The sequence below is a fragment of the Branchiostoma lanceolatum genome, chromosome 19 (assembly GCF_035083965.1).
Source record: "Branchiostoma lanceolatum isolate klBraLanc5 chromosome 19, klBraLanc5.hap2, whole genome shotgun sequence".
In the NCBI taxonomy this organism is placed as follows: Eukaryota; Metazoa; Chordata; class Leptocardii; order Amphioxiformes; family Branchiostomatidae; genus Branchiostoma; species Branchiostoma lanceolatum.
Genome location: NC_089740.1, coordinates 15,000,770 through 15,016,007, shown reverse-complemented (window position 1 = coordinate 15,016,007; position 15,238 = coordinate 15,000,770). Strand labels below are relative to the sequence as shown.

At 45.6% G+C, this 15,238-nt stretch overlaps 1 protein-coding gene across 5 annotated transcripts in view; it reads right to left on the bottom strand.

Annotated features, from left to right (window-relative positions):
- LOC136425471 (RNA-binding protein with multiple splicing 2-like) overlaps nucleotides 1-15,238 on the bottom strand; it is a 150,053-nt gene that overhangs the window by 126,855 nt on the left and 7,960 nt on the right. For 2 of the 5 annotated variants that reach the window (XR_010754050.1, XM_066414353.1), the window contains exon 1: nucleotides 6,840-7,313. Coding sequence is in view for 4 of the 5 variants with exons in the window: in XM_066414353.1 (XP_066270450.1) it covers nucleotides 6,840-6,902 (63 nt within the window). In the remaining variant the exon portion in view is untranslated. Of the gene's footprint in view, nucleotides 1-6,839; nucleotides 7,315-15,238 lie in introns of those variants that run through there. The other 3 variants (XM_066414354.1, XM_066414356.1, XM_066414355.1) reach the window with 3 other exon arrangements.

Here is a 15,238-nt window from a genome sequence, read left to right as displayed (position 1 = left end):
CTTGTTGCATGAATTGTCTTTTCATCCTGGTGTAAATAAGCTATTATTACAACAAGTTTGAACATTTACTGATTTAGAGAGAGCTCTATTGCTGTTCCATCAAACATACCAACTTTTCTATCCACCGAGGTAAACTCTTAGATCTTTACCCCTAAGAAGTCAATGTTCTAGCAAGGTGGATTCTGCTAAACTTGAGACTAGCTTTTTGGCAAGGTGACCAAGATTCAAGATCTCATCTCCACACCAAAGTTGGTTTGCCAATCAATACACACGCACGAAGCTGCAATCTGAATTCTTCTTCTTTTTCAGTCTTTATTTCAAGGTGCTGTGTTGACCTGAGACGTAAGACTAGCTCTTGGCAAGGTGACCAAGTCTCAAGATCTCATCTTCACACCAAAGTTGGTTTGCGAATCAATACACACGCACGAAGCTGCAATCAGACAGAATTTCTCTCACAGCTTCAGGCGAAAATAAGTCTTCCTATAATCAGGCCGCGCCGTCAGAATGGGAGTGATATTGATCCTATTGGTTTTCCACTCACAACTCGAGTATCGTCTGCTGGAACTGCGATAAAATCACGCCGAGTGGCGAGAAAATTGCCGACCCTCCAACAATCGCTGCCGGCAACACCGAATGCTGATAACCCGCCCGAGAGAAACATGGTAAAATTGTGAGTTATTGACAAATATGAGCGACGGTTTGCCGGATAGTCGAACCTTTCGGTTGACAACGCATTTTGAGCTTAGATCAGAGACTGTCATGTACAAAATTATTGTGCGGGTGGAGTATAGGAAATAGATTTGTCAGAAAAACATGCCTCGTCCAGCAAAGAGACACGGTAAAATTCTACGTTATTGACAAATATGAGCAACAGTCTGCCCAATAGTCGAACCTTTCAGTTGACAACGCATTTAGTGCTGAAATCAGAGACTGTCGTGTACAAGATTATTGCAAAGGTAGACTATCAGTAAATAGATATGTCAGAAAAACATGCAACACTGATGCCAATGCTTTGTCCAATAGAGATTAGAGACACGGTGCAATTCTTTGCCAGACAGATAGTCCAAACTTTCTGTTGACACTGCGTTTTCAGCCAAGATCTGACATAGTCAAGAAAAGATTTTTTGCGAGGGTTGACTATTCCAGACTGATTTGTCAGTAAAACTGTAACCCTAATGCTGACTGTATCAATGTTCAAAACATTTAATGTCTGTTTTCTGCAATAAACGGTTCATACTATCGAGCCTTTAGATGACTAGATCTCTTCTTTGAACTGGCCAAATTGCAAGATGTTGATATTTTTTCTGCAGTGTCAAAGATTCTCTGTTGTCGGTTACAAGTGGTTGTTTCAAGTTCTGCAGTACAAATTGTATGTTGTTGGGCCACAGAAATGCAATTATACACGTATGCTCATTTTGGGCAGATATTTTGTTCCGTTCATGATCAAGCTATGGGTGTCAAAACAAAAATGCTCTCAACCTGACCTAAAACTACTACAAAAACTACTTTTTTCTCCTGAAAAATTTCATCGCTTTGTCTCAAATACTTACAGAAATCTGGGCTCTAATTAAAATTGCCCTATTTACATACCCCCTTTGTGATCTCTCCACAACCAATTGTTTCATTCACCTAAAACCCCCCGTAAATGCACCGGCCCAATAAAGCTAATGTACCATAAAAACAACAACCAGTCATCAGTTGAGATCAAAGCTTGCGAGTCGGAAGGGGCGTGAAGAGTGCCCTGTCATCTTCCATCTGACCACCCATCCAACTGCAATTTACCTTCTTGGTGACTGGTGGTTTTCTACCGCTTTTTTCGTACAGATTTATTAGCCTCTACCAGGCTCCACAGGTTGGTAGAAAAATAGAAATTGGCCAAATAGACAGATATACATCGCAGGAGTTAGCTGGCATGGGAGTACAGTTTGAGACTATTGCGACAGATTTCTACTATTTTTCTAGCGACCTGTGGAGCCTGGTAGAGGCTACAGATTTATAGCCTCTACCAGGCCTTCCAGCCAGGCCAGGTTATTCTCTAACCAGACGTTTTGGTCGGAAGGGATAGTAGTAGCCATGATTTCTTACGGCTAGCTTTCTTTGCACTCTGATCACCCATCCAACAGCTCAGTTTGAAACAGACTTGTTATAAGGCCACACCACTTTGATTTGTTGCTTCTTTTTTTTCTGGGTGGCTGGTGGGTTTCTATAGCTTTCTTGTGAACCCCCTGGCTTGGACAGTACTGTCAGTAGTGAGTAGGAAGGGCGTGAAGTCTTCCCTGTCGTTTTCCATCTGACCACCCATCCAGCAGCTCAGTTTATAACCTGTTGTAGGCCACACCGATTTTAATTTTACCTTCCGCGGGTGACTTGTAGTCTCTACCAGGCTCCTGAATTGTTAGAAATACAGTAGAATTTGGCTGAAGAGAGTGGACGGCATGCTAAGGGAGTCAGTCGGTCGGCCAATAGAGTCCAATAGGTACATGTTTGTGGTTTTCCTTAGTCTGAGCAAGGACATTATACAATATAATGTCCTTGGTCTGAGGGGAAAGTCTGTACCTTGGCGTACACAGTTTCAGGGAGTGAATGTACCCTTTGTTTCATCTTTTTCTATTGTCTGAAACCCAAGGAAATGTATTCATGGTGTTGGTGTGATCTACTTGGAGACTATACAGTAATCTGACCACCTACATAACAGCAGACAGTACCAGTGCCACACAGGCTAGTTTACTGTATTCTCCAAGCAGATGTACAGAGGGAAGATCATAACTTTTTCTGGGGAGCCCATCGTTCTTAGGCTGGATACCAGACCCCGAATCTCTAAGATATCTCACCACACGATATGTACATACATGGTGTATTCTAAATATTGGGGGTCTCGCAACAAGGCTAATTGCACTAGATAATGCTACTGCAACTCAATTTTTTGTTCTTAGATTTAAAAAAGTAACGCTGACACAAGGCAACCAGGAAATCAACATGAAAACAGAAGAAAAAGGCTGTATCTAGGAAGCCTGGATGCCAAACTCCAATCTCTTTTACTGTATATCTACTAGTATCGTAATTATAGATATTGGGGGTCTGTCATCATTCCAGGCTAATATGTTGATACATAACAACTAAACTAGGTTCCAGGGAGTGACCATGGTCAGATTCAACTTTTCCTCGCAGCCTTGTTCTCATCTTGAGCTCTTTAAAAGCCGTAAAACTAACTATGCACAGCCCACCTGCCCACAGACCCTGCCCTTTGTCTTTCACCTGCAGTCCCTCGAAAAAACACCTGTACATCACACCTGTTTTCCAGCCAGGTACAGGGAACCTACCTAACCAAGGGTAAACAATTCTTCACCTTTTTAAAAAAAACAATAGCACACTGCACACTGTAGATTCGCCAGCGACGTCTAAGCATCCAGGTGGAACAATACATAATACAAAACAAATCCAGCAGCTGGATATACTATCTAAAGAACTACCCGTGAATGCCAACCATATTGTCCTCTTGTTGTAGCTCACCTGTCTCCCGACCCTTCTCACCTATCCAGGTAACCCAGATCAGTAATTACACCTGGGTCTCGGCAGGTACAGGTTAGCAATTACCCGCCCTGATGAATACAGGTGTGCATGGCCAACAATTAACGGTCGACGAATTAAAAACCGACGATTACGAAAACCTCTTCCGGTCACGAATTCTCATCCCGCACACCTTTGTGCAAGCCTCTACGGAGGAGAAGATTGTTGGTACCCGTTGCCGTGACAACGAGCCAGGTATCGAATGTCCGATGCCGGCTCCAGAGGGAGAAGTCAGTTTAATTGGATTGGTGCGGATTACATCTCCGGCGGTCGCCACGGCGATCCTCGCCATGACGATGGCTTCATTTCGTTCTGGTGGTAAAAACACCTGCCGCGTTGCTATGGTTACCGGCCGGCAGTTACGTCAACGAAAAGGCCTGGGAAAGGCGGCTTCGGCCGGGCTAAGTTATTTAGTCGGTTTGTTGGGTGTAAACAAGGTCTGGACAGTCTAGAATAGTAGAAAGTTGTGGGATCAGATATCAATGTGTGTGTTTCAGTATTCTAATCAGTGTTTTTTGTTCAATATTTTGGTACTACGTCAAAGAAAAGGCCTGGGAAAGCTAGTTTCGGCCGGGCTAAGTTATTTAGTCGATTCATAAACATAGAAAAAAAACGAGGATTGGACAATCTACATGTGGGACGTCGTGGGAGCAAATATCAACCTTTGCATCTTAATCAGTGTTTTGGAATGCTGTAATCTGTGTTTTCGGTTCAATATTTGGAAACGGTACAAGCATGCGAGAAACAAGGCAGCCATTATAGCACCCGAGGTAGTGATTCGGGTGTGTTTTACAAGCAGATTCGGTAGGATTACTAGTGTTCCAATGGTGGGAAATTACATGCATTAGCAATAGAGAGGTGCAGATTTGGGGGTATTTAGATATTTCTGCTCGTCCCCGTAGTATTAATGCTCCGCTAACCCAATTAAGTCCAGGTCTGTGGCAAATGAGCCAGTAATTTGCCACAATGTTGCATCTGAAATGTGATTTACAACTAGCAATTTGTCTGGCCCAGGTCCAGTGGGCACCAAACAATTGTGGGGTATTAAAAAGTGGCGTTTGTAGCAGAACAATTTGGGATGTGTCCTGAAGACATAAAAACTGGTGTTACTTCAGGTCAAGATGTCTAGGTGTGAGAATTACTCAGATAGAACAGGAATTTGACAGGGTTGGTCTCCATGGCGGGTTCTTGGCACACATGTCCACGGCTCAGATCTGCCGCCTGTCGGATACTAACGTGTTTTGGAGCCGATTCGGGGAGACAACAACTTTCCAAACCGGAAACATCAACTTGTACAGGCTTCTACAACACTCGGGACAACATTTCAGGGATGGAAATGTGCTGTTTCGGTGTAGTTTTTGAACAGAAATGGTGTAAAGATTCGGTGTAGTAAAATCTTGGCGGCGGGTACAGAGCAATTACTACGTACTTTGAAGCCGATCAGGGGAGACAAGAACCTCTAAACCGGAAATATCAACTTGTACAACACTCTACAACGCTCGGGACAACATTTCAGTGCATAAACTGTGCTGTATGGGTGTAGTTTGTTGACAGAAATGATCTGAAGATTGGGAGTAGTAAAACCTTGTCAGCCGGTACGCGGTGTGTTTAGTTCACCGGACCGAATCGCTATAATTGCCTTATCCCCCGAGGGAGGATAACTCGGAAGGGAACCCCGCCAAAATATCACCCCGTTCCCACAAGAACGTCTCAACCTCGAAAAACACGTCCCCAAACCTGTACAGTAGAACACACACACACCGGCACGACTTCATATCTACCTTATCAAAAGGTAATTTGGGTCGGACTAGGCGTGTAAACACATGGAGGGCGGGGTGCGCACACACACAAACGCGACCTGTGCTGTTTTCCCTCACAATAAACCGCTATTGTGGGCTATAAAAGCCCCCGTGTGCCGAACTTTGCACCTATTGAGGCCCTACAGAGCGGCACACGGCGGAAAGAAAGGGAGGGGTGTTTGTGCAAGCCAGGAGGAGGCACCCTGCAACATTTATGAATCACCGGAAAATTGTCTGCATGGTCCGCTTTGTTGTTATTGTCGCGATGGTGGCGGAGATGGTGGCGAGAGAGAAAGAAAAACACGTTTTACTTTTCTTTGTAAAAACAGGTTTCTGGGTCGAGTTTTTGTGTGGGAAGATCGCCCGGCGGTGTGTTTTGTCACCGCTCTGTTGTTGCTGTGTAAGTGAAAGTTGACATGTAGCGGGTCGACATGTCGCCATGACGAGTGGTTACAGTGACAGGCAGGCAGGGCCGCTTTCACCGCCACAAACACACAAAAACACACCGAATAATCGTCTAGAACACCAACACAACGGTTCTACCTCGCTATGTAGCGGGAATCGAGCCCCAGGCGGGATAAAATCGGACTGGAAGGACAGGAAGTGGTGGTTTAAGCGCAGTTTACAGTCCAGACGACGTCGGGGAGAGTTTGACGAAGCCCAGCCTTCCCTGTCCAAACATGGGCAGGTTAGCCCGACTGTTTTGGTCCGAAAGCGGCGAGAGAAAACCTGGGAAGGCTCGCCCTCCCGGCTGGGATAGAGAAGGATTGTACGGCGGTGTGTGGAGGGATTTAGCCGGGAGAGTTCTTGTGTTCTCCGCTTGAAGCAACAGGCGAGGGTTTAATCCCGGCTAAGCTAACAACTCTGGCCGGTGGCGGCCGGCTAACGTCAACAGTGTCACACCGGAGGGATTCGCGACATGTTGCCGGGCCGACAAGCCACATTTGTAGCCTTTTCACACCGATACAACACCGATTCGCACCGAGGCTACACCGATTCGCTACACTAACAACGCACGATACACCACCGAACTGCTACAACACTACACAACACGACATGGTGGTGTAACACGACCCGACTCCATGTAACCATGTCATGTAACATCGTCTCAGATTGTAACATTGTCTCAAAAATGGAGTTATGTTACACTTTGCTACACCTAATGTATCCCTCCCTACCGCATTGTTACACTTTGCTACACGTCCGTGTTGTTACACGGGGAGTGAAAGTATGTCCGCCGTAACGTGAGACAGTTTACGCTACATAAGAACACAAAAGGCGGCGCACTTGAGCGGAGAGGCGGGCGCGTCCTGTAAAGTGTGTGTGTGTTGGGAACATGTACAACTGGGCTCGTGTTCCGTACATGTGTGCTCGCACTACATGGGTCCTTGTAATGGGGAAACCCGAACCCACGGCGCGAAATTACAAACATACACACACACTGGGAGACAGAAACGAGAAAGATCCACCCACCTCTTCTTCGATTATGCCGGACCCCGACTCCAAACTCATTCTCCTCTCCGTGTCCGTCGCCATTCAGTTCACCGCGCCGTGTACGAAAATCCTTCGGGACGAGGTGCGTGTACCGCCGAGGAGGGAGACGAGATGCTACCGTTGAAATCCGACGGGAAGGAAGGAGCGGGTAGTACTTAGTCCGGGAGTCGGCAAGAACACAGCGATGCACCGGGACCTGGCAGGAAGTGCTTCGGGCGAGAGCGCGTGTGTCACCGAGCCTGTAGTCAAGACGGTACGGCGGTCGGAGTCAGCAGACAGTTCGTGAGCGTGGTGGGGGCGTGCGTGCGCGTGTGTGTATGTGTGTGTGAGCAGGGTTCTATGTATGTGTGAACGCCGGTGCGTACGTGCATAAGAACCATGTGCGGTGTAACACCACCAGACTGAGCCCAACTGTACTGACGAGCTGCACTGATTTCACTCACACAGCCGGCCACTGACGTCATGGACGCGTCCACGCAACGCGCGGGGGTGGACGGACAACACCTGAGTTATCAAAGAATTTACACGTTATTTTCGTACACAAGGTAAAACGCTTACCAACAAGATTAGACCAGTGCTCTGGGTCTTCTCAAACTGGTTTGACCCGAAACCTGCTTCACTTGAACTGAGATGAAGTGTGACGTCATCAACAGGTCAAAGGTACCCGGTAGTCGGTAACGACCTCCGTCTCGGTTGAAGGTTGGTAAGCGCTTTGCTTTGTGTGAAACAATGTGTAAATTCTTTAATACTCGAGTCACCGTTACAGATTAACCTTCATTCGAATACATGAGTTTTTGTTGTCGACAGCTATATATATATTTTTCTGTGTTCCAAAATTTTGCCAAAACACAAGCGTTATAAATTCGAATTCCTATCAGGTTCACATTGGTTACACGTCACAAGCTCTTAAGGTCACGTGCCGTAAGTGACTGGCCATTCGAACATACAGAAGGTCAAAGTCAAAGTAGCGACTGCCGAAAATTTCACATTTGAACCCAGTCTAGCCAGCGACAATGTCAAAGATCAACTTTCATGATGACACTAGATTTATTTTCGAAAAAAAAGAAACATTTTCAGATCTAAGTATCTATATATATTTCAAACAATGGATGATGACGATATATTTTACCCGTGAGCTCAGATCCATAACAGATAGACTAATCGCACAGACATGCCAGATATACACCAATTAAAGTGAGATTTATCTAAAACAGAACGCTCCTTTTCTCAATTGTTCGTTTGTTTACTAACAGTTTCGTTTCAGCTGTAAACAATAAACGTGACACTAGGTTGGGTTTCTGATTGACAGTTCGATCAGACGACAGATAGTTTTATCTGGCAGCCTGTGTTGATTAGACCATTAGGCGGGAGGGTTGGTCCCACTGCGAGGAGAAGCGATGGTGTGGCAGATATGCTGTTAGTATTCTGCAAGAAGAGGTTTCGGTCGGTGGGCTAGGACTGGTAGCCTCCATTGCAGACTCCTTCCGGCTGTTTTTTTTTTCAGTTTTATTATAACTTTTTTTCTTCTTATTGCTAGCCGAAAAGAAAATATAATAAGAAAACGATAACTTGAAAACAGATACAGTTTGCCCGACGTGGCAAACTGTTTCTATCGGCTGGCCAACTCGATCCATTTGACCGATTTCTACTTTTTCCTAGTCTCTACCAGACTAACCCCGCCGGCTATAGTATAGGGAGAGCATTTGGCGGGGGACTTTGGCCATGGAGGGTTTCAGTCGCTGGCGCAAATTGGACCTCTCTGAGTCTCCGTACCCGACTCCCTTCATACAATTGATTCTATTTGGCCAATTTCTACTATTTTCCCAGCGACACGCGGAGGCTAGCCTGAGTGTCATCCTGTTTCAGTTCCAGGCTCTACCTTCACATGGAACCGAAACAGGGTGACACTCAGGCTACGCGGAGGCTGGTAGAGCCTAACTTTTTCTGGCCACGTCTGGAGCCTGGTAGAGGCTAGAGAGAGGGACGAGGGAGCCTGCATGTCAACCTGCGGTGTAGGCTAGGCTAGGGGGGAGGACGCCCCGCAGTGTGGCCGGAACGCCTCCCGGGGGTTCCGGACTAACGCCATCATTAGGAACTATGGACTGAGAGCAATCCTATCTCCAAGCAGACGTCGGGAGGAACGTACTCTGGACCAAGGACTGGACTAACTGTCTATTTTCCTAGCAGAGGTTGCGAACGGGGGCTAGTAATGGCCGCAATTTTTAACGTTGCCAGCAGAGGTTTTGATTGGGCTGCCACTACTAGCCACCGATCGAAACCTCTGCTTGGAGAATACAAACTATGCACCTATGACTGTCCACGTCCTATGAATTTGATAAAGTAGATAACAATTTTGACAAATTTCTACCATTTTTTCGGCCCGCCAAGAGGCCTGATGGAGACAACGAAAAGGGTACAAAAGTCATAAAAAGATGTACAAAAGAAACCAAAGTCCTACATCTGCTCGGAGATTAGTACGCCAGACGCTTCAATGACACTCACTCAAAAAGAAAAACACCCCCTGTTTTCTGCGTGAGTGGCCGCAATTTTTAACGCTGCCGCAGAGGTTTCGATCGGGGGCTATAGCTAGTAGTGGCCGCCACTAGCCCAACATCTGCTCGGAGATTAGTACGCTAAAATAAATTTTTAAAACACCCCTGTTCTCTGCGTGAGTGGTACGTCCGTGACAGGTGGCAGGCGCGGCCGCCGGCTGTCGGTGAGAATGACAACAGCAAGGACCCGAGCTGCACCGGAAATTTGTAGCCTCCTGCGCAGACTTTCTGGGTGGCTATTATAAGGGTATACAGGGCCGTGATTATGTTCGATACGGGTGTTCCGTACTCTCCAAGCGCAAGCAGAGGAGTGGGTCCGGCTGGTTTTTGACGTGCTTTTAGGCGTTTTGTCGGGCTTTCTACTTTGACACACAAACCTGTGGGTTAGTGAGCCAAAAAATCATGACAAAGTAGAAAGCCCGACAAAAGCGCCTATCTGTACTCCTAAGGCTGGCTAACTCATATCTCTCTCTCATGGTCTCTGGCTACATACTGTTCTAGGGCATCAACATGTACATTATTCTAAAGATCATTTCTCCTTGGTCATATTAGCAATACTACAACCATCATGCGCGTAAGTTGCCATACATTGTACCAGTTACAACTGTCGCGCAATAAAGTTCTTCTTCTAACATATCATTCAGTCTATTATTATATTTGGCCAATTTCTACTATCTTTCCACCAACCTATGAAGTCTGTCACAACAACTGTTGTCGTCATCGACATGTTAATTAGACGTCTAAATCGCATCCAAAGTGTTACATAATATCATGGTTTTTGCAGTCGCCCAGCTTTGATAACTAGCCATGACGTTGATGTGGGAGAAGACTCCAATGTTCAGGAAACTAGACCAGGCTGAAGGGTCATATAGAACGATTTACGTCACCGAGAATCAAACCGAACCTCTGTCCAGGGCAAACGTAATCAGAACCAGGCAAGCCATCAAAAACCATCACAACGGTTATACACTATGGAAACAGCTGATATACATGTCACAAATGTGAAACAAACAAAAAGAAGGGGAAATTTTCCTTAAAAAACAGCACAAAAAGATAAGCCAAACCAAGGATTCTGCTATTGGGGCTACCAAACGTCTGGATAAGGCTAGGCTCATACATGTAACAGTTACTAGAATAATCCTAAAGGAATTCCAAAATCTTTATGTACTGGAGCCAATCAGGTATTTTAAGGTTTACACCCCCGCTAGATACAATGGTCCCGTCCTGAACTTGGCCGGGCGTTTAGTGGCCGTTAAGGTATGGGAGGAGTCGTCACCATGGTACTCGTTGCTAGGCGACGCCTAGGTCATCTACAAGTTTACGTTCAAGGGAAATTCGACAGGCGATAGAGACATGAAATTTGGTAGCCTTTCTTTTGGCAAAATCGGAGTGTTATTGAAAGAAAGCAGCATCGCATGTTGGAATGGAAGTATCGAAAGCGAGGGATCTATTCATTCATTTCATTCATTCATTCATTGACTCATTCATTCATTCATTCAATCGTTCGTTCGTTCATTCATTCATTCATTCATCCATCCATCCATCCATCCATCCATCCATTCATTCGTTCAACTGAAATGAAAAATAATTGACTTCTTAAGGCGGGAGTATCCTGATTCAGACACGCTCCCCTGCAATCCCTCCTGAGTTGCAGATTGAATTTTAACGAAGTCGGCTTGAGTGTCGGAGGTCCGTCGTCAAACCCTCCCATTTCCCGCCAAAACTACCCCTCATGTCGCCGTATTACCCTGTAACAAACCGCCCTGATGTGGCGACCTCACATGTAGCGGAATAACATGTATCGATCCGCCCCATTGTTACAAGCGGGGATTTGTGCGCGGCGTCACTGATGTATCAATTTCCCGCCACTTTCTGAGTCGTGATGAATAAATGATGCCCCGCCAGACCGCTACATTGTTGCTACATTGTCGCGGCCCTGGTACACCTGTCCGCCTGTCACACACAGAATGGACGCATCAATTATGCACGAAGATCGCCACACTTCTATAGTCATGCGGGTGTGTCTGAGTGGAACGCCTGGATTCAGAAAATGCCAACTCCGAGCAATTGGCCTTTGGGCGGAAATTGATGGCATGGACTTCTTTTGTCTGGCGGGGCAATTTCTAGGATTGATTCGCGATCAGGTCTGCGCTAGGCGCTGGTTTATTTTCCTGTACGGACCTGTTGTAAAAACTGACAGGCGGGTTTAATTGGAATGGATGGTTATTCTATAGATCTGCGGGTCAAGAGGGAGTGGATACCGGTTAAGACCGAGAGATGAATACACGACTAAAAAGATGAATTAGTAATGATAAACAAATAAGGACATATTCGTGTTGCGATTTTTCTGTCTACATTTTATTTTCAGCAAGTCAGAACGCCTGCGACCTACTCTCCGCCGGTTGATTTCGACGTCTCCTTAGTCGTTTTCATCATGCTTTCTAATTTGTCAGGTTAAACCTGAGAAAATAGAAAGCCCGGTGGAAACGACTAAAAAGTGGTCAAAAACCAACCAGAGCCGAACCTCTGCTATAGTAGAAGCCGCGATTTTTAACGCTGCCTCCCTTCACTACTAGCCCGCCGATCGAAACCTCTGCTTGGAGAATAGCTAAAAGAGGTTCTTTTGAAACTAGCCGGATTTGCGTATTGGATATGACGTCAACAATCGGCCGTTCCACCAATCACTCAAAAGTAAATGTAATACGGAGATTCATTAACTTCAACTCAAGTGTTTGTTTTTTTCACTAGATCGTCTCGTATGTTTCTAATGCGGCGCAGTATTCAAGAAGGCATTCGACTAGTAAAGTTAAACACCCGGAAAGAGAAAATGCAATTTAGTACAAGAAAGTTGAGAAACAATTTTCCTTTTCTTTCATTCTGTACTTGACTGCCGGTCTTATCCTACCTGGTTCCAATTATTTGGTACCTGGGAGACCCCGGTTCAATCCTAGGTTGGGCATCTCGGTTGGAGCTGCACCCGTTTTTTGGATAGGACGTAAAAGGGGGGACCCATGTTCGAGAGGGTGCTTCGAACACTTTATAAAGGCGAAGGGCTAGCAACCCCTCCTTGCAAAAATATACCCTGCTACTGACAAGACTGAAACAGCAAGGAAACTTGCTGACCTATGTGTCACTAGACACACTGCGAGGGTATGAAAGAACCTTACCGTACAATGCAGCCATTGTACCACCCACGGCAGGCCAGATTTTATCAACTTTTGTAAAAAGATTTGTAAACCCCGGAAATACTAGGAAGTCCTCGCTTCCCTGCCCGTATCTTATCTGCGCGTATTTGTTTGCATACTTTGTGCCGTTTTGTTGAACATTCAGGAATGTAAATAACGTGTCGGAGATTAGTGATAGCCTCGGGTTTGTGGTGGGGAAAACAAGGTACAGACCCCCCCCCCCCTAGCACCCCCCACCCGTAGCAAAACACATACAAGCCCCCACCCCCTACAACAAACGCTTAAGTTTTCTTTTTTACTAAAGTGATAGAACTTCATTGCGCCACAGTTTTAACAGGTATACAATGTATGGCAACTTTTACAAGCGTGGCAGTTCCTAATAGTAATATCTAACAGTTTTTAAGAACTAATCTTTTTCTTGAATAACAAACAGTAAAGACAATCTAACTATGTATGCTAATGCTCTAAAACAGTATGTTGAAGATAACAGTATGCTGCGTCAGGATTGTATTACATAATCATTGTGCCAACTATCGCCTTCCACCCTACAAACATGTAGCCTCTACCAGGCTCCACGGGTCGCTGGAAAAATAGTAGAGATCGGCCAAATAGACGGATAACATGCCAGAGGAGTTAGTCCGCCATAGAAGTTACAGTTTGACCACTTCCTCTGGCATGTTATCCGGTAGAGGCTAGCAGAGCGGCAAAACAGAATCGACAAACAGGCTGTCAAAGTCATGAGATAACTGGAGCCGAACAGGCGAATAACAAGATATACGCACTAGACGCATTCACGTTACAAGGTGTCAGGAATATTTCCTGTATCAGGAGACACTACTGGGTGGGTTACGGCGTCTGCAAGCACAGATTACGGGTCTGGGAGGTTCGGAAGACGTCGCCAAGTGTTCTTGAAATGACTGGCAGGCTTTGGGAGGCAAGAAAGAGATAAAGGGAGAAAGAAGAAATGGATAAGAAGGAAAGGAGAGAAGGGAAAAAGTGTCAAAGACATAAGAAACCAAAGAAAGGAAGGAATAAGAGAGAGGGAATAACGTTATAAGGTAGATGATAGCTAGAAGGATGTAGAGTAGTAGAGTAGAGTAGAGTAGAGTAGAGTAGAGTAGAGTAGAGTAGAGTAGAGTAGAGTAGAGTAGAGTAGAGTAGAGTAGAGTAGAGTAGAGTAGAGTAGAGTAGAAACCTTTATTTTCTACCTTGATGGGAACAGGTGGGAGACAAGAAAGAGATAAAAGGAGAAGGAAAGAAGCCTTAGAAGAGAATGAGATAAAGGGTGGCAAAGACGAAAGAAAGGAAGGACAACGAGAGAGAGAAAGGGGTGAAAGAAAATCGACGATAGCTGAAAGAGTGGGAAGACCAGGAAGGAGGAAAGAAGGAGTAACGAAACCATTCCAATCTTTCAATGTAAAATGGACGGTCCCGTGAAAATGGACGGTCCCCTGCTTATCCCCAGCTGCAGCGTCTCAAGATACCGGCAGTGAACTTGGCCAGGGGCAGTCCGGCGGTTGCCATGGCGACGAGGCATCTTGAGGACGACGGGGTGCAAGTGTCGTCGGCAGCTGACAGGAGCTGGGAGAGGATGGCGGGAACGACGCAGGGGGGGGGGGGGGGCGTGATAGGGTCTTGGTCAGAACGAAATTCGTCACCATTTTGTTTGTTTGTTTGTTTGTTTGTTTGTTTGTATTGCATACCCGGTAAACCTCCTCGTGGCGTAACACATCAGGTTTGTATTGAAGAGTACTCGAGTGCAAGCTGCATATCCGGACAGACGCATTTGATCCATTCACACCGGGAGGGACCCGGCTGATCTTGTGTGCTGGGTTCTTTTACGTGCTATAGGCGTGGCTCTCCTCAAACACAGGACCTCCATTTAACGCCCTATCCGAGGGACGTCCCTAACTGAAGCTCGGTACTCATTTTTACCTGAGTGAAGTGAGGAAAGTCGTGTAATGTGCCTTTTCCGCTCCAGCCACAAACGTGTGTTGGGCTCTTTTACGGGCGAGATACAAGAAACTGAGGAGCAAAAGAGTTGTAGCGAATCTTAACTGGGCCCGTTAAAGGGGAGAGGGTGCTACTTTAAGATTGCGACTTAAGACAAGTAATAATAACAACAATAAGTTTATAGCAATTTCCTGCCCGAAGCCTGATTGCAGATAACACAGATAAAAGAACAGGGTACAAAATAAGTATAAAAAGCGGCTAATCTGAATTGTACAAACGTAATTGTCTATAACTAGTGAAGGGTTTGACTTCTCTTTTGTAAGCAATGAAAGACGTAATGTCCCACCTTTTCTAAAATTTGTGGGGTTTTGGTAGTTAAAAGAAGAATAGTCTTTTCTTTGTCTGTAAGCTTAGAGATAAATTGTATTTCGTCTTCCACGGCCTTTGTACTGCAATACTTACAATAATAGAAAGCTATATTCTGCAATACATTTCGCTCCCGGGAGTTGATTAAATTATCTATACAGAAGCAGCCCCTGGCGGGGCAATGTTGAACTGCAAGCGTTCATAAATGTCTGGACTTCAACTTGAACTATCATTTCTTATTATTGAGAGTGCAAAGAAAAACTCCCCTCCTGCCGTAATGGTTTACCCCATGCCTGCAGGCTACATGTAGCAGCTGACAGCC